A 24,815-nucleotide genomic window follows, 5' to 3' on the forward strand; every position below is an offset into this window, starting at 1 on the left:
ACTGTATTTTATTGCTACTGTGTATTGTTCTGTTCCTTTAGCCAAGTTTGTGTTTCTACCTGCCAGACTGCACTGTAAAGGTAAGAAAATCTATAAAGGGATTGCTACAGTAACAGCTGCAAAGGTAAAACAAAGAAAGGAGAAACAAAACATGGTGAAAACAATAAGGCATCAAATAACCCACAGGAAAAGAGGCTGCAAAGCTGCACGTATCTGGCTCCAGCCAGGCTGGGATGTTCTGCCCATCTCAAAGGTAAGCTGGGGAGTACAGGTGCCTTTTTTGCTGTGTTCATAAAAGGCAGGAGGGGGTGGTGATGGGTTGCTGAGTGGAAGAGCTATTCCCATGTGCATTAAAAAACCGCTGGGACATCATGAGCACTGTCTAGGACCACAGGCTGCTCCTTCCAACACAGACATGGAGAACAGGCTGAAGTCAAGGAGTCCTCTGTGCCACAGGCAAACAGCTAAAGCTTAGGCACCTGAATAGGCATTTAAATCTCTCTGCATATAAAAACCCCTCAAAAACACCCTGTAGGTCTTCACAACCATAAACTTTATTTTTTAAGGTTGGTTTTTTTTTTTGGTTGTTGTTTTCCCTGAAATATATTTATGACTGCAAACAAACATACCTAAATCCTGGGGAAAAAAAAATAAATCCATGTAGGGCAACCACTTGACTGTGTTGAATTAAACCTGAGGTGACTGGGCTGAAAGTGAGAGTGAACTCTATCCAGAAGGAGGGAAAGGTTCAAAGGCTCGATAAAGCATACCAGTGCTGAGCTGACAGCACCAGAGAGTTATACAGTAGCCTTCAGCTCTACAAGGCACTTTGTGGCAGGAGCTGTGTGCATTTTATCTGGGGTCCCCCTTTCATCTGTTTGGGTTTGCATTCTCACTTTCAAGACAGGGAAGACTCAGGGGCATTTGGCTGGTTTTGACATAGTGAAATCTAGCCTGGTTTTCCCTCCACACTGGCACTCACAGAGAGAAGTCCTTTTGCTCCGTAAGAGCACTCCTCCTCCAGCACACGAGCAGCGAGCATGGGATGCAAATCCTTGGATCTGGCATTTGACCACTGTGGTCTCAAGGAGCTTATTGTTGGTTTTGCCTCACATGCAGAGAAGGGAGCCAAACCTGCATGGAAACTCATATGCTCAAGAAAATAAATCATGCCTCCTGAAAATACCACGTCATTGTTTTAGCCAATATATACTCATGTTAATACAACTGTCATCACAGAGCCAAACCCAAACTCTGCTCACCTTCTTCATGTGATTTGTCTAAGAGTTCAAACAGCCTATTATAACCAGAGACAGAAAATATATCATTCCAAATCACATAAAACCATATCCAAATCCAGAGAATTGGCTTCTGAAAACTGCATAAATGCATCTTTTTAAAAAACAAGTTAATTTCAAAGACAGCCTGCTACCCATCTTACAGATACTTACATGAGCTTTTGCATCTCCCTTACAAATCACCTACTACAGTTTCTGACAAAGCTGATATTGATATGTGTGGTCCTACCACCACGGGTACTTCTTACACTAGCATCACAAGTATCAGTCTTTCTTTTACTTCTGTCTTCTTTACAGATAGTTTGCACTGAGATATTGTAACACTGTATTGTAAAAGTGCCCAGTGCAGTAAGAGCACATGGTTCTAAAGAACCGTTTAAATGTGCTAACAAGTCTGCATTAAGCTCTAGAAAGCAAAAAAGGCCTTTTCAAATTTACCATGAAAAAGTGTCTAAGAAAATGTTTTTCATTGTTAGGGAACATTTTCATAAACAGAGGAAGTCCATGCACAACTGTTCAGAAGGAGCGGCTATCCAAACGGATATGGTACAGCAGTCCATGGTCAATGAAAATAATACAGGATGAGCTTTAAAAAGGAAGGGAGGAGTATGAACAAAGATACTTTTTCTCTCCTGTTTCTGCTTCTAGATAAATAGCTGTGGCTTGCAACAAGTACTATTCCCTTCTGCATTCCACAAGAAAAGAGAAGGGGGGAAATGAGTACCTTGAGCCAAACCACATGTCTTAAATTTTTCCCTGAACATGACCCTGTGCAAAACATACAGCAATGGTGAAGCCAACAGACATATGGAAATTGCATAAAGGAGAGAGCAAATGGCACTCACATTAGAAAAGACTTGAAATTACAAATTGATGTTACATGGCTACAACATGTCAAGCATGCTCCTCTACAGCTAAGGCTTCCCAGGAACTAGGACCAATCTCTTGCTTGAAGATTAATATAGCTTCCCAGCACACAGAGTGCACTTTATAATCATTGCAACTCAAGGCTTGGTGAAAGGCTTTCCAGGAATAGGAAAAGGACAATGGGGTTTTTTTGTTGTTTTCTTTTTTCTCCAAGCATTAGATAATAATGAAATACAGCAGAGCTTGTATTCCTAGATAAAAGCATTTCTAAATTTTGAACATTAAATAGTAATCCCACACATTTTACATTATGCCAATCACTCTGAGGGATTCAAAAACCCTTTACAGATCAAAATATGTGGTAGAGAGATCCTGGCTTCTTCCATTTCACTTGGGGCATGCGTATCACAGTCAGGTGTTACTTCAGTCATTAATGAAATTTTACCATAAAATTGCAAGATTTGCTCTGTGCAAGCACCAGAACTAAAGAGAGATAAAGCAATGCATCAGCAATCAGGGCTGCAGGTCACTTATAAGGCACATTCCCAGGGAAGGCTAGCTATGTTTTTCATTTCAGCTGCCAAGACTATTTTTTAATGCTCCCCAGAATGGTCCAGAAACCTGACAAAGAAAATAAAACAGAAGGGAAAAAAATGGGGTCTTGTCATACAAAAATTCTTTTTCTGACAGGTCTAATAAAATAGAAAGTTAAGTCTAGGGTTGCAGACATGCTGGTGGAGGAATGGTCACTGTAGTGGTGTCCTCTACTTTCAGACTGAAGGTAGTAAGTAGATGCCAGTTCAATTCTTCTTTTGCCTATAGGGTTTTAAATCCAGTATCTCTGATTTAAGGGCTTTAATTCAGGACATCAGTGTCTTTCAGAAGTGTGTTGAACTCAATGTTCTCACGCTCAAACCTCGATAGTACTCACTGAAATGGAGCCAATGACAGAAGGGTTGCATGGACTGGTGGTGATGACAATCACTGGGGATAAAAGGATAACTGAGAGATGGGACCTAGATCATGTTCTAAAAATACACAGCAATAGGAGAAACTGAAAGTAGTCCAGATTCCCTCTGATCCTCATGTGAGAGAGAAATAAGATATGAAACTTTAAAACTTCACCAAGCAAAGAGAAAGCTGAATTTGGGTGTGGCCCCCTATTCAGTTTTCATGTGTAAGTATTAGGCGACTTGGCAGTAGGAAACCAAAGCCATTACCTCCTCCAGTAGATTGTAAACATGGCCCCGTATAGTTTTACTTCCAGCCAAAGCTATACAGTGAATTCACCTTAAGCTTTAATAGTTCCCCTTCAATTTTTAATCCAGACTCACACAGATCAACACAAAATGCAGTATCAGGTCACACATGAATTCCACCATCTCAGCACAATGGAGCAGTTAAATGAATCTCTGAAAGTTTAGACCTCCTTGCCCATTTTCACAGCTCCCAAAATATCATTCAGACTTCTAAATATTTCATACTGGCACATCTGAAAAGACTTTGCTGGGGTTTCAAGTCTCTACTAGGTTTTCAAGGAAAATCTGCATTAGATTAAAGCAGAAGCTAACCCTAGAACAGGAAGTTAAACGTAACTTTGGCATGAATACCTCAAGGGTATTACAATTTTGGCTAGTACAACACAGATCCTACTGCTCCACGTAAGATCATCCACTGTGATGGCATAGTTATCACAGAGAGCAAAACCACAGAAGCACAGTTCACAGCACTGATAGTCTAGCCAGACAAAGTCTGGGCACTCTTATGGGCTAGCCCAGCCACAAATTCCATTTTGCATAGAGCTGTCAGTGATCTCCAGGCCACTGGGATCAGGAAACCTTTCTCTTTGGGTTTATTTACTCACTGGTTTTTCTTCTGGGCTTCCATTGGGCACCTCCACAACTCTGAGGTCAGGGTCCACCCTCACCCTTGCCCTTGTGACAAACTGGATGACTGATGAACTGTCCTGAAAAGTACAAAGAGGAAGAATTAGATTTGAGGGTACAATAAAAAAAGGACCAAATAAACCCCAAACAAAACATCAAACATTTGCCAGTGTAATAAACACATCTAGACAATGCTTAGTGGAGGTTGGGTTGTGAGTTAAGTACCATCATGGTTAAAACCTTGCTTTGAAAAAAAATGTATCTTATGCTCATAATAGACAGACAAAACTGAGCACATTATCCCAAATTAAAACAAAATCAGATATGTTGGACTTTAAATACATCATCTGTATTTGGCCTGTTAATGTTTCCCCCATTTACCGCAAAAGCAAAAGACAGAATGCTGCCAATCAACACAGGCAGGCTTAATATTAACCATCAAAGAAAAGTTCCTCTTTGTTTTTCAAGTGAACAGAAGATATACAAAACCTGGGATAAACTCAAGTATATCCCAAGGTGAAAACTTCTTAATCACTTGAACCTGGCACTGCAGATATCTTAAAAAAACCAATGTTCACCTCTCCCCTTATTAATATACATTTCTTCTATATTTTACACAGTGCATTTTAACAGGCATATTCCAATAAGATGCAATTTCAACTCATAGGTTAGTCATTTGTGTGCTGTTCACCTTGGGGAGGGTAGGTGATCAATAGAAAATGGCGTGTATTGGTGATACTGCCCCAAAGATGCGTGTAAGCACTCTATGCCTTTTAAAGGAGTGTTGCTAATGGTTATCTTGGAAAGGATCTGGAAGATGGGATGAATCCTAGTTATTCCCAGCACTGAATTTCCCAGAAGCACATTTTGTGTGTACTCAGTTACTTGCTTACATATTTCAGCATTTCTGTAAGTATGTAAAAAAATATCTGAAACCTCTGGCCTTGACTACGTTTCCTGTTTCCAAATACAAACGAACATTAGCAGACTGGTTGGTTTCAGCTGGAAAAGCTGAGAGCTATCAATTGCTTTAGGAACTGCTTTGTCATAAAGGCTCTCTCCAATGCTTTTAATCTAGCAGCTATCAAAGACAGGTTTATTTTAGTAGGCTCGTGTTATCAGCTTTCTCCTCAGATTATTTTATACATAATCTTACAGCATCATGCCACAATTACACAGCATTAAGTAAAGAAAAAAGTCCAAAATGCAATAAACCACTAGAAAATCAAGAGATATGCTGTCTCATTCAGTGGCTTCAGAGAATATAAGAATTAACTTGCAACCATTTGTTTCTTGTCAAAAATGTCAAGTTCAGCATTAATATGGTCGTGATGTATCTTCTTTGAATAATAATAATTTGAAGTAAAAAATTACAAAAAACTGCCACGTCTCTGTTTACATGGAAGGAATGATAGATAGTTGGTCACAGTTTACATGCACTTACTCTACTTTTAATTTTTCAGAATGAAAACTTTCAGAAATCAATTCAACTTTCAGGAGTCTCTAGCCTTAACACCACGCATACAATTAGGGGCCTCATTTGTTGTCTCTCAATGTATAAATTTCTGAACTTAATTTATTTCTATCTTATTGGGAAATGGGTAAGAACTAGGATTAACACCTCCATACATGCTGTTGATAAATAGATCTGTTTTCTTTGACACCATATTTTTTTTTTTACACGCTAGTGAAGAGAGGAAAGAATGCAAGTTTTGAGTCCATTGGCACGCATAAGCATTCTGAAATTGGTATTTAAGACAAACTACAAAGGAAGCACGTACCTTCTTCAGTATCTCAGTATTCAGCAGCGTATAGATACTTATATCACAAGACTCTGCTTTGGCTAGTGAGCTTAAATTGCAGCGTATAATTAAGCAGGACCTGCCTGGTCTTTCACAGTCCTACAGGAAATATGGAAAAAGCTGTTAGGCAAAGGAGGAAAAAATTCAGTGACAAATTGTGTGACAGCAAACATACCAGCTGACTAAGCTTCATAGCAAACTGCTAAAATACAGCACTCCTGCACTGAAATAAGAGCAACTTTCAAGACTTGAAGACAGGTAGATACAGACCCTTGCATGGAAGCAAGCCAGGTAAAAAATTCAGCCCTCTACAGAGGCGCTGAGCCAGGCAAGTGCCCAGGGCTGGGAGGAGAGGAGCCACTGCTGCACATCAGCCCTCTGCATGGGTCAGGCACCAAGCAGGGCGCAGGGCCCCGCTGCCCCATGTGCCTTTGACAAAACACAGGAGCGAGGGCTCTGGTCATCCAGTGCACACTGCCACGTCAGGTAACTCCCCACTGTACTTCCTGAAACTTCCTACTGCTGTTTAAAAATCAGATAATCAAAATCACTAAATATTCCCACAGCACAACATCAGTATCAGGATACGTGCACCAAACAGCTGCTCTGTAATGAACTCTCTGCTTGAGTTCTTCATGCTAAGCCTTGCAAAAATCTTTTGTAAGATACACTGTATGTTCAAGTTTGCCACAAATGGACTTTCTTACCAATACTTTTCTGCCGGACTTTGTGAAAAAAGCAAATATTGTGTGGAAAATATTTTCATTCTCTTGAGGAACAACACATGGGCTGAGGTTTCTGTGAAAAGAACAGCTTCCTTTGTCTTGACCAACCTGCAAGCACAATTATAAATCACAATTATTATCCTGAATTAAACACAAGAAGGTAAGATTACCCTCTCTATAAAAATACACCTACATCTGAGCTGGATGTCTGGACTCCCATTAATAGTCAAAAGAGAAATAAGTGTTTCAGGAGTTAAATAAACCCAAAGAAAATACCTGAAGTAAGCCAGACGAACTACACTTTTGAAATGCTTGTCTCACTTGACTGGATAGGATATGAATGTATCTGACCTAGCTCATATGTAGGTGTCTGTGTTCTACGTCTGGCGACAGAGACAGAAGAGAAAAATCTCAGCAAAATATATATATCACCACATAGCATTTTAAGTTAATAGTGTTACCCTCTGTATTACCTTTTTTGTAACTGTATTATTTGGTGCTGAGGCCAACTTGACTGCTTCACAGTTTATACCAGAACTAATGAGAAAAACGAAATCTCTGTGTAAATGCACAAGCCCAGACACTAAACCTGTTCTCTTACCTTCCGCGCAAATAGTCCAAAAATAAACTTTTATTATCATTAGGAAAAAAAGATGCTTGAAACAAGTGTAATGTACCAAGCTTTGATAAAATGACTTTCAGTCAAAATAACCTTGCACTAGAAAACCCTTCTCTTTTTGCAGCTTATGAATATTCCAAATCCATTGGAATTCAATACAAACTATGACAACAAACTCTCAGCAAATTCCTCCTGCTGCCATCGTTAAAACCTGTGAGAGGGAGATTCTTCCCACAAACCACCAAGTGACATGATTACACATCCTGCTGTTGACATCCCCACAGCCCCTACTCTGAGAGGATGAAAACTTGTACCTGATTTAAATCACAAATCCTTGGAAAAGGGAAGAAAGAAGTTGTTACAGATGTGAAATTGCTGCATGCTCTGAGTCTGCATTAAGGAGTTCATAGCTGAGTTAGCTGAAGCATTGCCAAAAAAGAAGCAAAACCCAAAGGTCTAGATAAATCTTAGATGGTATTTCCCAGACAAGTGGTATCTATGTCTCTTGGTAAAATACACCTTTTGTGCTTCACTGGCCCACAAGCTCTTCATAATCTGTTCTCTGAAGTATGTATTTATAACCTGTCTTTACATGAGCTGTCCTTACTTTCCCAACAGATACAGGTACAGGTAGCTACCCACAGTTTATAGTCTCCCTGGGATCAGCTGAAAATTAAGATTATGATGTTCTCCATTTGTACAGATCACCTGGAACGAGTTTTCTTTATTTATTGTAGGTAAGAGATTCACAAAGCCCACTGACATTTATTTTCTTTCAACTTTCATATGGGAATTAGATCCAGATCAGCCAGAAGGTTTATGTTAAATCAAGAACAGCAAAGAGTCAAGACCTACTCAGTACTTGCTTCTTCTTCCTGAAAGTCTGAATTACCAAACACTTGGACAGATGTCATTAGATTCATGCAAGAGATACATAAAGGACAGGACGAGCTTCTGCACTATCCTAGCTTTTGGCATATTCTCCAACCAGTCCTGCTTTATATCCTGTACAAATATGGTGTAAGAACAAACCAAAGCAGAAATATCTCACAAGACTAAAAGGAATTACCTGGCATGAAGCAACATAAATCTGGTCCTTGATTACTTTTCTTAAACTGCATTTGGCTGCATCTCATCCTTCTTAAAACACTTCAGCTGAAACAGAGAAAGGCTCCTCCAGAGGGCTAAGTCTGAATTTAGAAATACCCCTTCCTCTCTGCCAACTATGTAGCAATCTTAGATGAGGTAGCTACTAAATCCAGTCTCAGCCCATGTTAGGAGGGACACGTGGAAGCACTGAGAACCTCCTGTCACCTGTGCTGCTCCAGAACAGAGCAGCAGGTCACCTATAGCCTGTTTTAGTAGCCAAGGTAGATGCCAGTTCCTAGGAGGTGGCAGACACTACTACTTGGCCTGTGGAATTTGGGGGAATTAGGTCATATTCATCTGTGTATCTGTGATCAATCAGCATATGCTGTCAGCAGGTAGGCAGGAAAGGATGCAAAGCAGCTGAGAATCAATCCATTTCTTTTAGCGCTCTTAGAAACAGCAGAGCCACAGAACTAGGAAAAGAAGTAACAAAAAACTTTGAAATGGGTGGATCATGCTGCTTTAGAAGAAAATCCAGTCTTTCCAATGGACTGGCCACAGTTGGGATTTTTGTTTTGTGGGGGTTGGGTTTTTTTTTCCTTTTTCTTTTTCTTGTTTGTTTGGTTGGTTTGTTAGGGTCATTGTCAAACACTTATATTTCACACCATCTCTTATTTTCCTCAGTTTTTACATGCATAAAGGGAAGGTTCAGTCAACCAGTCCGACAATACTATGGTAACTTTTCATCAAACTTCATTTTTAATGAAAAATTGAACTCTAGGAAATCAACCTGGTAAATAAAAAATTACCACAAAGCTCCTGCCTGTATTATGTTGACACTGAACTGCATCTCTGACATACAAATCAGGATTTGGCCTCACATGTGTGAACAAGCCTCTCCTTGTTCAGACATGGTGCTATCCCAGTCACCTGTTTTTCTCATTGTGACCAACCTCAATCTGGTACACAGAGAAGAAAATTTCTGGCAAAGTTTAAGGGCTTTGCATGAGCAAATGCTTACAATTTATAGCTGCAAGAACTATGCAAGTCTTTGAAATGGAGAGGTAGCCAGGCTCTTTGACAACATCTTGGAGTTTCAGGGTATATGACCTCCTAAAGAGTTTTGGAATTTTCCATGTGGTCTCAGCAGCCTATAAACAGAAAAGGACTACCCCCAAAGTGATCTTCCCAGGACCTGGGATCTAACATCTCACAGAAATAGCATCAGGGGGTTTCAGAGCAGTGCAGAGGATGTGGAAAGAGATGTGCATTGCCTTTGTACTCGGTACAAGGACTACACAGAAGCCGCGGAGAAAAATCAACATCCAACTCCGAACTTAAACAACAACAAAACTGGAACAGTGGGAATGAGGACAGAAGGGAGGCTCTTCTAAATCCTACATTAAGACTGCAGCTTGGGAAATAAAAACCCTGTCCCGAGTGAAGTACCAAGCAGAAGCAGCCCTACAGCCTCCCAAGGTGGGAGTTCCAAGAAGCTGTGTTAGAGCTGTCTCTGCAAAAGGTTGTTTCGTTCTGTCTTCCAGAAGATACTTAACCACTTTAAGTCCCGCATGAAATGATTTGCGGTCTGGTGCACTGGCAACACAGTTCAATCTCCTGTACTGGAAGTGTACCTACAATCTGTACCCAGGTGGATGTAGACAAAGTCTACATCAGCACATAATGTAGGCCAAACAAAAAGGTGAACCAGGCTAACTGCATGGCATCCTTAACACCTGATGTCCATATGACATCCTCTTCTAACACACTCTGAGTCTGATTCTGTAGCCTGAATATGCCGCAGCCACAAATGTGTGTTAAGTGCACTCTCCAAGTGCTCCTTTGTGTTTCTTTTGACCCAAAAGGAATCCAGTTGGTGTACTCTGCAATGTGAACCACAGCTTCCTCTGTGGGGAGGGCTGGCAATTTTGCAGTAAAAGCTCACTTCTGGGTTGAACTAAGACACTAGTAAAGAAGCACTCCAACGCACACTGTGGTCTTCAGCAGAGCTTCTGCAGAGGGTGATGACTCTGAAAGCACACTGAAAAAATATTATGCATGCTTGCTAAGAAGAAATTTTCAGTTCTTTCACCCATGAGTGTGGATATTACATTAACTCCTATAAGTTGGACTCCTTGAATTCATATTGTTTCTTATATAGAATGGTTACATTTCTACATACGCAAACCCTTCTGGAACAAAAAAGCTACAATCATTCTTGGCCATACAAAATTCCTCCATAACTAGAAGAGATAGATAGATAGATAGATAGATAGATAGATAGATAGATAGATAGATAGATAGATAGATATTTAATCAGACCTAGCAGATATCATTGAACCAGCTTTACATTGCAGAAAAAAAGGCGTAAAAATTATTTCAAAGGTCTTGAGTTATTTTCTACTTTTTCTTTTTCTCTACATATAGTCCAGACTACCACATATATAATGAGTTTTTTCAGGGTAACATTGTAAAATCTTTGCAACACAGAACTAAGTATTATCAACTACTGGTCCTAGTCTTCAACTCCTGGAAAACCTATCCAATTAAAGAAAATAGCGTATTTTTGCAAAGAAATTAGATTTTCAGATTTTCGAGTCTAAACTGAAAAAAATCATAAGGTGGTGGGGCTTTCTGATGGAAACTGAAACATTTTTGAATGTTTTCCACAAAGAATTTATAACTTGATATATTTATTATGATTTGTCATTGTTCTAATTAGAATGAGGCACATTTTGACCATCTTTAATAATGTCTTCAACTTTCACGTGACATAAACCAACATCAAGAACAAAAGTAAAATTTTCCTACACATTTTTACTGACAATGGTTTCTTTTTACCAGTTTCTCCATGTGCAGGGAAGTTCCCATTCTCTAGGAACATCTTGTCATAGACTGCAAAACACCTAACATCAGCAGAACATTTATTATTTTTTTCTAGTTTTTATCTCAAGTTTAAAAGCTCTATTGTTGAAGTGCTCAGCCCCAAGGTAAAGAAAGGTAAAAAAAAAAATTTAAAAAAATCACTCTGATATTCCCACTGTGGAATATCAGAGTGATTGAAGCTAGCACAGCCTGCATTCAGATCTCACCTACATTCTTGAACATGGCTGGATGCCAGAATAGCCATCGACAATTTTCAGTAGCAAGACATTATTGTTGGGTGCCTCACTTAAGACACCTAACAGGCCTGCTTCCAGAAGAGGGGCACATAACACTTAAAAATCACCATTTTTCAGAGACTTTTAGATGGACATCCAAAATCTAAGGGACTGAAAATCACTACTCACTCATGAACACATATATGTGTACTCTTCTACTGTATTCAACACGTGTGTATATACATGCAACATGCAAAGAGATATAAGCCAGAACATTTGTACTACACAGACTGTAAATGGTACCTTGCATAACAGGCCTCTAAAGGTGACCATAAGTCTGCAAAAGCTAATAGTATTACTAATCTATCATCATGCAGAAAACCAGAACATCCCTTATGCTGCCTACACTACCCATAAATGGCCACATGTTCAGAGACAAGTTAGTCTCCAGCTTTGTTAATTTTCTGGAAGTTGTTGTCCCCTTAAAGAGCCCATAAACACACTTGAGGGACAATGTTTAAATAGGACAGCCTATATAGTGGAATACATTGCCAACTTTTTGTCGTCAGCACTAACCACTAAACTTCTTAGAGACAAGATGTAATCACTGGAGAAAGCATGTGCATTACTTCATGCTTTAAAAATGCTGTATCTGCAACAAGAAAGAAATTCCCACAGGATGACTTTAATGGACTCTGAATATTTGAAAAGTCTTATGGAGCAGGGGCAAACCCATAAACTAGCAATGATTTTTAATCATATCAGATTACACCACCCTTAAGAAAAAGTGGCAGGAGGGCATTTCAGAGTGAAACAGTTGTATGTAAAACATACCATATGCACATCACATCCCCCCAAAATGTGGGATATTTAATAGGGCTGTATGGGAATAGCATTTTGGATTTATTATGTACACAGGGATCATCCTCTCTGACTTTCTCTGCACATGTAGGTATTTATGAGAATACTCGGGCTGGGCCTGTCACTCCAGCAAGATGGTACCGGTGCAAGGGGGACAATCACCACATGTTCCCCTGGGAACCCAGGGCTGCCAATGGACCACTTGTCACATTTTCAATTCCGGTCAGCCATGGGTTTAGGGGGCTTGGATTTTCTAGGTGAAATAATGCACCTGCTGCCTCAGCACAGTCCCCTACTATCAGCTCTGTCCTGCACCTTCATGGTACTCAGAACATCGTTTTTGCTCATCCATAGCTACTCTCAGAACATGGCAATGTCTAGCAAGCCTCTGGGGCCTTTAAGAAATTACTGGGGTTTGTTAACAAACATTTGAAGGGTTCAGGCCATACTGCCTGTAACAAACTTCACAGGTGGACTGAGCCTCAACTTGTTTAACATGCATCAAAGGCAAGACCCTCCACTATTTCAGAGCTCTGTATTCCGCATAGGATGTCAACCTGGGAGGTGGAAATGAAATACAATTTCCAAACAGAGGGCCAAGAAAGGTCAGCTGAGGACCAAGCACAAAGCAGTGGAAATTAACATTTGGCATGGGGTTAAGTATGTGCATGTGATAGGAGTATCTTAGCAGAATGGGACTAAAACTAGCTGTTGCTTCCAATGAAGCATTAAGCACAACCACCCTGCTACATTGCTGCAGATAAGAAGCCGAGGGCTAATCCCATATTTAATGACTGGCATTTTACAAGATAAACAGGTGAGCAAATGCGTGTCTTTAGCTCATTCCATATAGACAACACTAGACACCCATTAATGCAAAAGAATTCATTATGGTATCAGAAGTTTCCAGGCTCTACCAGCAAGCCTGACTCCCCTCTTGAGCTAAATCATCACCAGTTATTAGTGAGAGCCTGGAAGCCAGCAGAATTAAGCTAACACAAAGCAAGCATGAAGAAACTGGAATCCAATCATGAATGCGTGTGATAGAACTAAATGCATGTCCGATCATGGCAAAAACACAGGGGTAAGCTCAGGGAAAACATCATAAGGCACAAGATGTTTGGAACAGCAATTTTAGCTGCAGGAAACACGCTCAAGTTCTGAACACAGGTCAGTCATCTCACAAATTTAACGTTGTTCAGCTCTGAAATGGATGCCTTGCTCATCAGCCCTGGGGTATGCCGGCTCCAAAGGACAGTTTGGCCACAGTCTTCTTGAAATTGCTGCCCGACAGTTTTCACATATTTCTCCTTTCTTACTAGTTTTTTTTTACTGTTTTATTTATGTACACATGCCTCATCAGTGGTTCAAGTTTGCAAGCTGGATAATAAATAACAGATCCACTTTTGTTTGTCTTTGTTGTTAACCATAGCACATTCATCCTAATGTGAGGGGAAAAAATGTATATGTGTGTCCTGATTCAAAGATACTGATTCACCCTTTAGTAGGGGAACAGAGATGAATTGATAGGCATGGTTAATCTGACATGTCACACTGAGAAAAAAAAAGGGTACTGACAAGAAATTCCAGACAAGGTCAGACTTTCAACAGTAGACAAATAAGTTATGTAAATATGTTATCTGAGTACTTGCTCCATATGCCAAAAATGTTTAATATTCACAGATAATGAAACATGTTTGAATCAGAGCAGTTTTGTTGATTCTGGCAATAAATTTAAGAGCCACTGAAACAACAGAAGAGAATTTTAAAAATTAACCCATTTTACACAACCCTTGAAAGATTTTAACTAAAAATAGCAATGCTGGTAAGGAAAAGTAGTACTCCGCGAATCCAATAGGTAAACTTACATAGCCATAAGGAGCAGCAAGATTTAAACAGCAAAGTGGAGATGCTAAAGCATTACACCAGCATAGAGGAGTACTCCACTGTAGCTCTGGCTTCTGCTTCTCCAGCCAAAAGAAGAACACCAGATGCACATTTGGCATAGATCTGTGCTAACCCAATTGCAACGCCTATAGATGTTTTTTCTGATCACTTAACCCTGCAGCTTAATTAAATAACCTGTTAACCTTGCTTGATCAGCATAGTCCTGCAACATTTGCCTGGTTTTGGCAGTGCAACCACTTTGCACACACTTAGCAGCAATCCCCAGAAGTATTGCTCTCAAGAACTACTGCTGCCTAGCCAGCTTAGTAAGAAAAGCAAAGATGTCCTGATTGAGTTCCTGACTTGCAAGGCGGTGGCTTCTTTCCTAGTCAGAGGGTACTGCCACTTGTACACAGTGAGAAGAAAGACCAACCACTCGTATGATTTAACTGTGAGGTCCACAGAAGGTTCAGGCCTAAGAATGAACACCACCTTACATGGAAACCAGTTTGCCTCTACCATTCATGTGCTACTTCTGTATCAGCCTTTAACAGTTGAAATCCAAGACAGAGTCACTGACAGGTACATTTCCTCTCCCTATGATGAACTGTGAAATGTTTAATCAACATATGAGGTGGCAAACAGATCTCAAGGTAGGTGTCTATTTAAAAAAACCCTGAGATCACCTGGAATTCAGTGCTCCTTCAGCTAGGTTCTACCTGGTTCCAGCACATCCCTTTCTACAGCATTTCCTATGGTGCATAAACCACAAATAAACCCATGGTTTTTCTTCATCTGATTGTTGGACTTTCCTCATGGGCTGTGTTGATGTTCGCATGAAAAGTTTGAAAGACTGCGCAGGTAAATATATTCCCTGTAGGCATCAAACAACTTGGGTGGAATGTTTCACTAAAGCAGATATTTCAATGTATTGGAAAGGTATCTTAAGATCAGCTCTAAGATTCCAGCTCTCTTTAGAGGCAGTGGAGAGAAAGTATGACCTCCAAGAGGATGATTTTGATGATCTGTTGTAGACACTTGAAGATTAAATGAGTCATGCTCATTAAAATAACCCTCCTGGGGGGTGAAGTGGTGGTGAGGTATTTTAAGTTAGGCAGATGTCCTTTGTTTCCAGGACATCTCAGGGTTCTCATTCCCTTGATACTATCTGGTACCTTGCACAAGACTGGAATGATGCACTTTCAAAGACAGGAAAAAAATCCAACAGAAGATGCTTATTTCCACTCTGGTACATGAACAGGGTGGTAAACCCTTCTTCCATCAAATGGGAGCTAAAGTTTATACACACAGATACCATTGTTCTTAACTCTTCCTTTCTTGGTTTCCAAATTTACATTTAAACCACAATCTTGTACATTATTTACAAAGGAAAAGGCTAGTTTATGAATCAGAAATTAAAAGAGGCACGTATGTTATAACACTTAATCAGCTCTTTTCTGAATTCCCTCCTTCATTGTTTTTGGCAGGAACAGCTTCACCAATGGGAAAATGATGAAAGGATGCAATTCCTACACTCCTTCAAAAAGAAATAAAATAAAAAATTAAAAAAAATAATTTGTCAACTCTTATTTTCTCATTCTGTAGTTCCTTCACCAGAAGGAGCTGCCTTCTCTGGCTGGGAAGCTTACAAAAATTCTACTGTATGTCTTTTCTCATACCTCAGCAAAACTTCTGATTACTGTGGTATCTACCAAACCTCCCACTTCCTTCATGAATCTGATAAGAGCTAATGTATACATCCAATTCACTTCATAAGACTTCTTTCTTTATCTGAAATTCACTTTTATAAAAAGGCAAATCAAAAGTTGGATTTCACATATTCAGTCAAGAAAATAGGAGCTATGGGAAGTTGACAAAGTAGCAACGCTTTCAGTTAACCCCATACATTAATCAGACTGCCACATCATATTGACAGGTCATGAGTTTTGAGGGGAGAGAGTGTTGGAGAATTTCAATAACTAAGAAATTTGACAAATTTAACGTCTGTCCTTTAGAAGCTAATTGTGAGCAGGCCAAAAGTGAACACATCAAGTGTTGCCATGGTTTGATTTAATACATAGATCACTGCACTTTTTTTCAGATTTTGATGGCCTTGATTTTTATAGTACTAGTCTTTCTTGAAAGTTAAAATTGTTTTTCTACATTCAAAATGTATTTTACATGAACATTCTCTTTAGCATTTAAAAAAAAATCATTACTTATGCAAATACTATAGCACTCTCGTTGCTAGAATAGTTGGTCAAAACAAATAGAAAACATCAGAAAATATGTTGAAATCAGGTTTCACCTAAAAATCCAAACTAGGAGGTCACAGAAAACTTTCTACCATGTTAAGTAGCTCTGCTGTATCCTCAAGGCCATATCCAGCAATGCATGAAAAGATTATTTGGAAACACTGAAAATGCAGTGAACTCTAACCAACGCACAGCTCTTGTATACTGATTCAGATGGCTCTTGTAAAGCAAAAATGTCGTCTTTTTTTTTTTTTTTCCAATTCGGATTTGTTTTAAGGTCCCAACTCAGGAAAGAACTTGATTTTATGGCCAGGCACCCTTTCCTGTATAACAATGAAAACTCAAATGAGAGCTAAGTTCCTCTTCACTGAAAGAGCTTCAGTTTATCATGTTGATATTAGGAAGATGTCTATGAGAGCTCTTTCTGAGCTGCTTTGGATCCTGCTTCCCATGTCTAGAGGTGACTGTACCATGCTGCACCATGGCATATGCTCCTGCCTCCCCTCACAGCTGTCCCAGGATGGGGTAGATACACCAGTTTCTCCTGCAAGTGACAGAGGTCTCAGGCAGAGACAGATTCCGTTGCTATCACGGAGATGCTCTAGACTGAGGGTGGGGGAACACGTCCAACTGCCTAAGCAAAACATTTTGGAACAATCATTTAAAGAAGCAATTAAAGTGAAGGAGGCAGGAAGGTCAGCAAGTTTCTGTACAATACACTCCCTGGAATGAATAATTTCCTCCAGCAATCTAGTTATGCCTTTAAAAATAATGCCAAAATATGTGTGTGTCAGTGTGCATGTAACAATCACTGCAAAGAAGAGACTATAGAGGGGTGATGACTAATACAAAGAGCTAAAATAAATCTTGCTGTAAGTCCAAAATGTTCCTATACAATTCCTGTATCAATGGTGGCAACCAGAGGCAGCATACATCGCTTCTGGAAAAAAATTTTGCTACATCAAGTACAATCATCAAATATAAAAATATTTATATCTTCCATGCTGGGACTGTTTATATGTTTGCAGAGCTGAGACCTGAAACTTCAAAAGACAAAAGCTAAACAATTCTGAATTGGCTGCCAACAAACAAGGGGTGTTCTACATAATGATAACAATATACAGGTTTGCCTCAATACATGGAGCATGCAATAGTAAGTCTGACAATCTCAACATATGCCTCAAGGAATATTCATGCACTATCAACACATAGAGCTTTGACAGCCCTCCTTTGCTTATGGTTTTAAACATCAGCAGTGCAGTAGCCAACACATTTTATTCTTATGTTGGAGAATAACAACCTACAGATAATAAGCAGAAAATACATTTAAGGTTTTAAAATTGCAAACATTTCTTTTTCATTATAAGAGTGAAGGAAAAAAAAAAACAACTCAAGCAGCCTGGGACCTGTCATGGATTGAGAGCAAGCCTTAACTCTTCCTCTTAACATCTGCCCACTTCTTACAGACATTACTGTGCAAAAGTCATGAAGAAAAATCACGAGTGCTACACAAAACTAGCCGTAAAAATGCAACCTGTCATCAGCCAGGAAAGACTTGTGGCTCTGGGACTGACTCCATTTTACTTTTTCTATTTCAGTGTTCAAAGGAAGAGAATAATGTTTATTTCAACAGCTTTCCTTATTGAACATGACAAGCTTTTTTACAGTCTCATGCCCAGGCAGCCATTAACTTAAAAGGCAGCTTGGAAAAGGAATTCTCTTCAAGTCATCCATGCTGTTAATCCATTTTCAATTCAGATTTTCTTTATTTTTTAAATCTTACCGATGCCCAGCTTTCATAAAGGCACAATCCAGGTCTCACCCACCCAGACAAAACAAAGGAAAAGTGTGAAGTGAATATGCCAAGCATAGTGAGAACAACTGGAGGTCTTCTTTTGTCCTTCCAACAGAAGGACTTTTTATTTTTCTCCCTAACCAAAAAGTGAATGGGAATGCTGGACCAGGAACTAGGGGCTTGGGTTAACTGGCACATTCAAGGTTAACAGGAGCGGGATTCACAAGACTGAGGTTTAACCCATTTTTCACTCTCTGGAGATAATTCTCAAAGTCTAAGCTTTGATGCCTAGGGAAACTCAGGGAGACTTGATGGCTTTTGCCCTGTCAGTGGAGACTGGCAAGTGCTTCTCAGAGTTGTTTCTGTGACCCTTTCTCTCCATTAATTAGTAGAGTTAAAGAGTATAGTAATTTCAAAATATTCTAATACCATACTTAGATATCAAAAGTTACAGGCAGGGAGGGAGTTTCTCATCAGAAAACTGAGAACAGTATTTCTTGCCTTCTCCCTCCGAATTCCCTTTTATTTCATTGCCTAGACTGCAAACTCTCTGAAGAGGCTGTCTTTCAACATGTACATCTCACTTTCCAACAAGACTCTTATCTCAGCAGCGATAACAACACAGTTCTTTACATTGTTTCACGTAAACTGGCCCTTAAAAAAAGAAAAATATATCAGTGCTTGCTGGCCTGCTTGATGCATGCAACAGAAGCAGCAATAGCTCCTTCCAAAACCCCACAAGTGCACATAGCACTTTCTCTGGGTTAACACCATGCATCTTTGATTCTGGTGACAATTGTAGACTGGAGTCTAAACAACCTGGCAGCCTTGCAGAGCTTGGTCCCTCCAGAGGAGGGGTGAGGATCATCTGCTTGCACTGCAGTTGGCTTCCAGTTCAAACAGACAAACTCGGTTTCCAACTGTTAGTCCCTCGTTCCTCATAATTGTGTTTACCTTCACTGGAAATAAAATAAATAGGAAGGCAACAATCTGATCCAATTCCATAAAGCCAGCATCAGAGTAATCCCGGACACATTGTTAATTTATCAACAGCTTCAGGAAATACCCTGGTTAATTGGTAGGAGCTCCCATTGTGAAAATCTTTTTGGATGCCCCGGAAAGCAGCTCCATGGCTGGCAAGTCAAGTAGCGCTTCCCTTGCCCTCCAAATTAGCTGGATACCCAAAGGAAATTACTAATCTCTCAGTTCAAAACCAACACACACACAAGTATAATGAGCACTGTTTTCCTTTGTGGAAGAACAGATCATCAATGGCTTGAAGAGTGGAGAGCATACATTTCTGTTAACACTACCTCTACTGTACTGTTTGGGCAAAGCTCTTCCAATGTCATCACCTATACTGTTCTTACCACCAAGATGAGGTATTTCATTTATTACATTTTTAACCTGGCTTGAAACCTCTGCCAGAAAGCAAATACAAATACAATAATACATAAAACCAAACAAGTACTAACTTGTCCTATCTGCTTGCAAAACATCATTTACCACTGCAGAATTTGACTATCTACTGTGTAAAATCAATGCCAATGGTGAAACTCCCTAGTTAAAATGACTTGTAAAATGTCTTGAATTTCCTTTTGGTTTAAAATTTCTGATAGGGATGACATTCACTTAGGGTTTTTTCTAGTTTTCTTTCAGTTACCCATTTTCTTTTACTTCTGGCTTTTACTGTTGACTTGTTTCCTTTACATATTAGGGGCTTTGTTGGAGGAAGTGCTGCAGAAACTCCCAAGGCCCCTTGAAGAGCATCTGAACATCTCTAAGGCAGAGCTCCAAATGTCAAAACATCTTTGTGACCTGAATTTCTCTCGAATAAAATCTTAAAGCAGTTTCTGCAATAAAGCCAAAATCTTAGAGCAACAGGAACAGAGGAAGCATGAGGGCTGTCATTTCCTCTAAGAGCAGCAAGATAATAATTCCTATTAACACCTCCCAGAGATACAGACCCTTCCAGTGGGCCATATGAGACTCTATTTCATTATTTTTTGTGCCTGTAAGACTAGGCACAATATCAGTCAACACAATATGAAGGAATTCGCTCCTGGTGCTATCTTGTGGGGTATATGTGCATTTGAGACAAACTTTAGTGCTTTTACTATGCACTTACAGCCATAAATTTCACTGCTGTACTGTATATCAGAGAAGTGGCAAAAGTATTACTAGCTTCAAAAAACCCAAACCAGGATGTAATCAAATCTCAAATGCTATATCAACAGTTTCAGTTATGGATAACTGATAGTTAGTTCCTAGTCCTCTGTATTAATGACAGCTATTCTGTAAGGTTCAGCAACACTGACACCTAGAATGGCTGGATTATATGCATAAAGGTAGAATTACAGAAACACCTGCACTGTCTGAAAGGATACTATCACCTTTACTGCAGGCTAGATTCTAGGAAGTTCAAACTAAGCAAAAGCTTGAAATATTTAATGACTATGCTTACAAAAAACACTCTTGAAAAACAGCTGTTCTAACCCATTTTCCAAAGGTCATTCCAATCTGCTTTTAGGGTTTTTTTGTTTGTTTGTTTAAGCATATTTGGTCTGTGAAAAGATGAAAAGCTCCATGATTTTGGTTCCCTTTTCAGTCAATAAAAACTCAGTGGGAGAGAAGCAGGAGGAAAAGCAGTAGGATGCTTTTCCTCTTACAACAGTAAGACTTGGGAGACATGGGTTCAGTGCCTGGCTCTGACACAAATTTCCTGTGTGACCTCAGGCAAACCATTTGGTGTTTCAATTATTTATCTGTAAAGCCGGGATAACCACTATCCCAGACAGGATTTGCTTGGATAACATTTATTAACATGTCAGAGGTGCTCAAAAAGTAATGTATTAGACTCCTACTGACCATATACCCCAAATCAGTGGTTGAAATGACCCAGGGTATGCCAGTGTATCATGCAGACATCGCTCATAAAACCATACTTGCCTACTACCACTCTTCAGCCTTCAATGCAAAATAAGTCTCACAACAGCAGTTTGAAATTTCTATAAAGACAAACTGCAAAGTAGAAGAAAGAAGTCAAATAATGTGGGGGGAAATGCAACTTGTTCTTGGAGAAAAGGGATACAAACCCTTCAATTTATTAGCACAGTCCCCAGGACAACAGCACCCAGCTGGACATCCTTTAAATAAGCCACCAGAGGCACAACAGCAGTGAAAAACAAGAGCAAGATTTTGCCTTGTTTTTCTAACAGCTATTCAAAACCATATAGTCCATTCCATGCTTGCCAGTGTAACTTAGGGTCTTATGTAGAAATGATGGCAAACTATGCCTGCAAGTTAGCCCTTGCCCACTTGGTGGGTAGTGTACACCTCAGCTAACTCAAATGTGCAAAAAAGGTGTCTTGTGTAAGACAATTTGTCCAGACTGCTGGAAGAGCCAAGACAGAGAAACAAGAAATGCCTAGAATGAATTCTTCACACCCTAAGTTAGATAGGGCTGAGTTCCTTTCTCTTGGCTATATAGGAACATGTAGAATGACTGACTTTAGAGGAGACACCAACATTTGGGCAGACAAACTCTGTTAAGGACACCACCTCTCTGCTGCTGCTGTGAATGCTCTCTCCCACAGCACACAGAGACCAGGGAAGGGACAAGGAAACAGGTCACGGTCCTTTGAGAGACAAGGTGTTGAAGGGAAGGTAATCTTCTGCCTACAAGGCTGGACTAAATAAAACATTAAAGTGCAATGCCACGGAAAATGAGACATAGGCTAGAGAATTAATTCAGTCTACTTGGAGAATTGACTCAAGTCTATACCATACTGGTGCCTCATCCAATATCCCAAATCTGTTTCTCAGTGATTCTGTTGTGCCCATCTGTAAATATGTATATATAAATATATATATATGTATATATGTATATATATATATTTATCTCATACCTTTCAACATCACAGATCTTGTAAATCTGCTTAGAAAGCTCTTATTGGAGCTATATTTACACAGATTCAGCAACACAGTAACCTGCATATGAGGGATGATAATACTTTTCAGCCAGAAGGCTAGAGAAGTAGCTAAGAACAAAGAAAGTGTAATACTTCTTTTGAAGTAGCCCAAAAAGCTGGTTCCATCTCACAAAGACAGATTACTCTGAATTTCAACAACAAATTTACCTCAGTAGTGAGGTTTCACTCCCTTGGCCACCACAGTATAATGATGATATTTTAGTGATTTAACAAAAGCTTTGAAAGTAATAAATAAATATTAGAAATGAAATCGACAAGTGTGTCTCATTTACCACGATTTATTTTGATTTTCTTTGTAGTTGATATGACACAAAATATGACACAAAATCATATTTTGAAAAACACTATGTTGAAAGAATTAATTTCTCTGTTCCTTACATTTGTTAACACTCAAAAAGAACAAAGTACAACATGGACTATAGAAAAACAGACACTGAGAATGTATTCAGACCTAGCTAGTGTTTTTTCAGATAACCCTAGAAAAAAACAGGGAACGTGAGTCAGCTTGGTAACACATCCTGCTGATATTACATACACCATTTAATCAGGGAGGTCTGATTAAGACTCAATCCTCTCTGGAGGTGTGACTCAGGGAGTGTTCTACACATTTCCTTCAGGATTATTAGCCTGACCTAGTTTTACACTGCATCGTAGGAAACCAGGAACATGCAACTGGCTGCTTGCCCTAGGTGAGGGACAGCAGTCAAACAGTTGGAGGGGCTCAGCTGCTTACGATGATCTGGATGCAGATATAAAGAACCTTTTATTGTCTTAAAAAGCCACTGACTCATCTAGTTCTGCTGGAACTTTTCTTGGTTTAGTCATCGATAGCTCTCAGTGCTTCTCTGGGCTCAGAACACATCATAAGGTACTCACCATCATCTGCTGAACATGAAATATTTCGGCTCCAGTGGCAGAGAGGCGGTTTGGAAATGAAATGTCAAGGAAAGCTCCAGGGAGAGTGCTTGGTCCAGCGTTGTAAACCTGTAAGACAAAGATGCATATAAATGTATCAAAAAAATAAACTTACATGTATGATTTCTCATAAATGGGGAACTACTGTAGAACCACAGCTGGGAATATAGATAAATTCGAAAAAAAACCAAATACCATGCAAGTTTTAAAATGTCTTCCAACTAAGATTTCTTTTTTAAGTGTCAGGATTTAGCTTATCTAACAGTCTTTAGGTACAGTTCACATATCAAGAAGCAGTTTTGCAAGATAATTACCAGTCATCAATACAAATAGCATGAGACTCCCACCTTATATGCAGAGACACTACTAGGACTCTCTGAGCATTTTGGTAATACCATCCGGAAGACTAAGAAATATTGCTGTCTCAGTTAACATTCTCATTTCCATCTGGTAACCACTGCATTATATTCTGCATATGTTTTCCTTACGGAGCAGAAGCCAAAGTAATGATGATTGTGACTACCGGACTGCGGGTTTGCTGAATGAGTTGCCAGGAAATGCATGTGAACAGCTTCCATTCAAGTTCTGGGGTTTCCAATTAAATGAAACTCTTAGTGGAAAACATTGGCTTTCTATCAAACCTCCCATAAATTTTCAGCAAAAGCTCAAAGAATTTTCAGTCCACCACTGAAATGTATTCAGTGAAAATTCCAAAATCTGTGGGTTTTTTTCCGAAAAGAAACAATCCATGGAAAAATTTCAATGAAAATAAGTTTTCATGTCTATCTACATTTTTTCATTAGGAAAAATATTTCCTGGTTGTTTCTAACAACACATATAAGTGCAGACAGTAAAAACATTAAGTCCAGTAGAATATTTATCTGCACTGAGACAGTACTGTCAAAAGATGTAGCAATCAGTCGATTGTGTAAAGTACAAATATTAAAACCAACAGGTTTTCATTCTTCATACACTGTTTGTATCTGAAGAAATGTCCGACTGATAAAGAGAATCATTTCACAATGCCAAATCCTTTCAAAAACCCTGAGGCTCCAGGCAGGGAGAGAAATCCTACTATAATGGAGCATGATAAATGCTGCATGAAATACAAACATAATGTTTCATGTTAGACATTTAAAAACTTGATTATCTCACTGAGATCAGATATAAGATTTAATGCAGAAAAGACATTTCCATTGCACATGTTGTACCCCCCCAAAAAAGCTGCACAGATCTGTTTCCTTACCAACATTGGACATAGTATAGATTCCCACATATAAAAACTGCTATAAAGCCCCATATTTTTGTAAATCATCTCTTTTTCTTGGTTAAGAAACTATTCTCTCCATCTGGAGAAGTTTAATAAATTGCAGGCAAACCATTAAAAACAATTAAGCAAACAGTGATACAAACCATGCTTTCCCCATTATGAAACTCTACCCTTTCTCTCTGACACACACAGTTATGAGGTTTACCATGTTACTGGGGAGCAGATCTGTGACTTGTTACAGGATAATTTTCTACTTCTATATGGAAATAAATTATTAATATTGCAACTTGTAAGCATGTGCATGAGAGACAAGAGGATGAGGCAGGACAAATGGTGGCTCTGCCAATACATAGATTGTCTCTCCCTTACCTGTTATCACTTTATTTTATTTATCTAGTTAAAGCATCAGGACATCTGTTCTTTATCTGGTTTTAACCAATAACTGGTTGGGGG

At 39.3% G+C, this 24,815-nt stretch overlaps 1 protein-coding gene across 1 annotated transcript in view; it reads right to left on the minus strand.

Annotated features, from left to right (window-relative positions):
- Positions 1–24,815, minus strand: part of ITGA9 (integrin subunit alpha 9) — a 217,185-nt gene that overhangs the window by 25,539 nt on the left and 166,831 nt on the right. Inside the window, exons 22-25 of the mRNA XM_026843997.1 lie at positions 23,054–23,161; positions 6,561–6,686; positions 5,833–5,952; positions 4,030–4,131 (exon numbers count right to left, since the gene is read on the minus strand). Coding sequence (XP_026699798.1) covers positions 4,030–4,131; positions 5,833–5,952; positions 6,561–6,686; positions 23,054–23,161 — 456 coding nt within the window. The remainder of the gene's footprint in view (positions 1–4,029; positions 4,132–5,832; positions 5,953–6,560; positions 6,687–23,053; positions 23,162–24,815) is intronic.

This window comes from Athene cunicularia (assembly GCF_003259725.1).
Source record: "Athene cunicularia isolate RWA chromosome 2 unlocalized genomic scaffold, athCun1 chr2_part2, whole genome shotgun sequence".
NCBI lineage: Eukaryota > Metazoa > Chordata > Aves > Strigiformes > Strigidae > Athene > Athene cunicularia.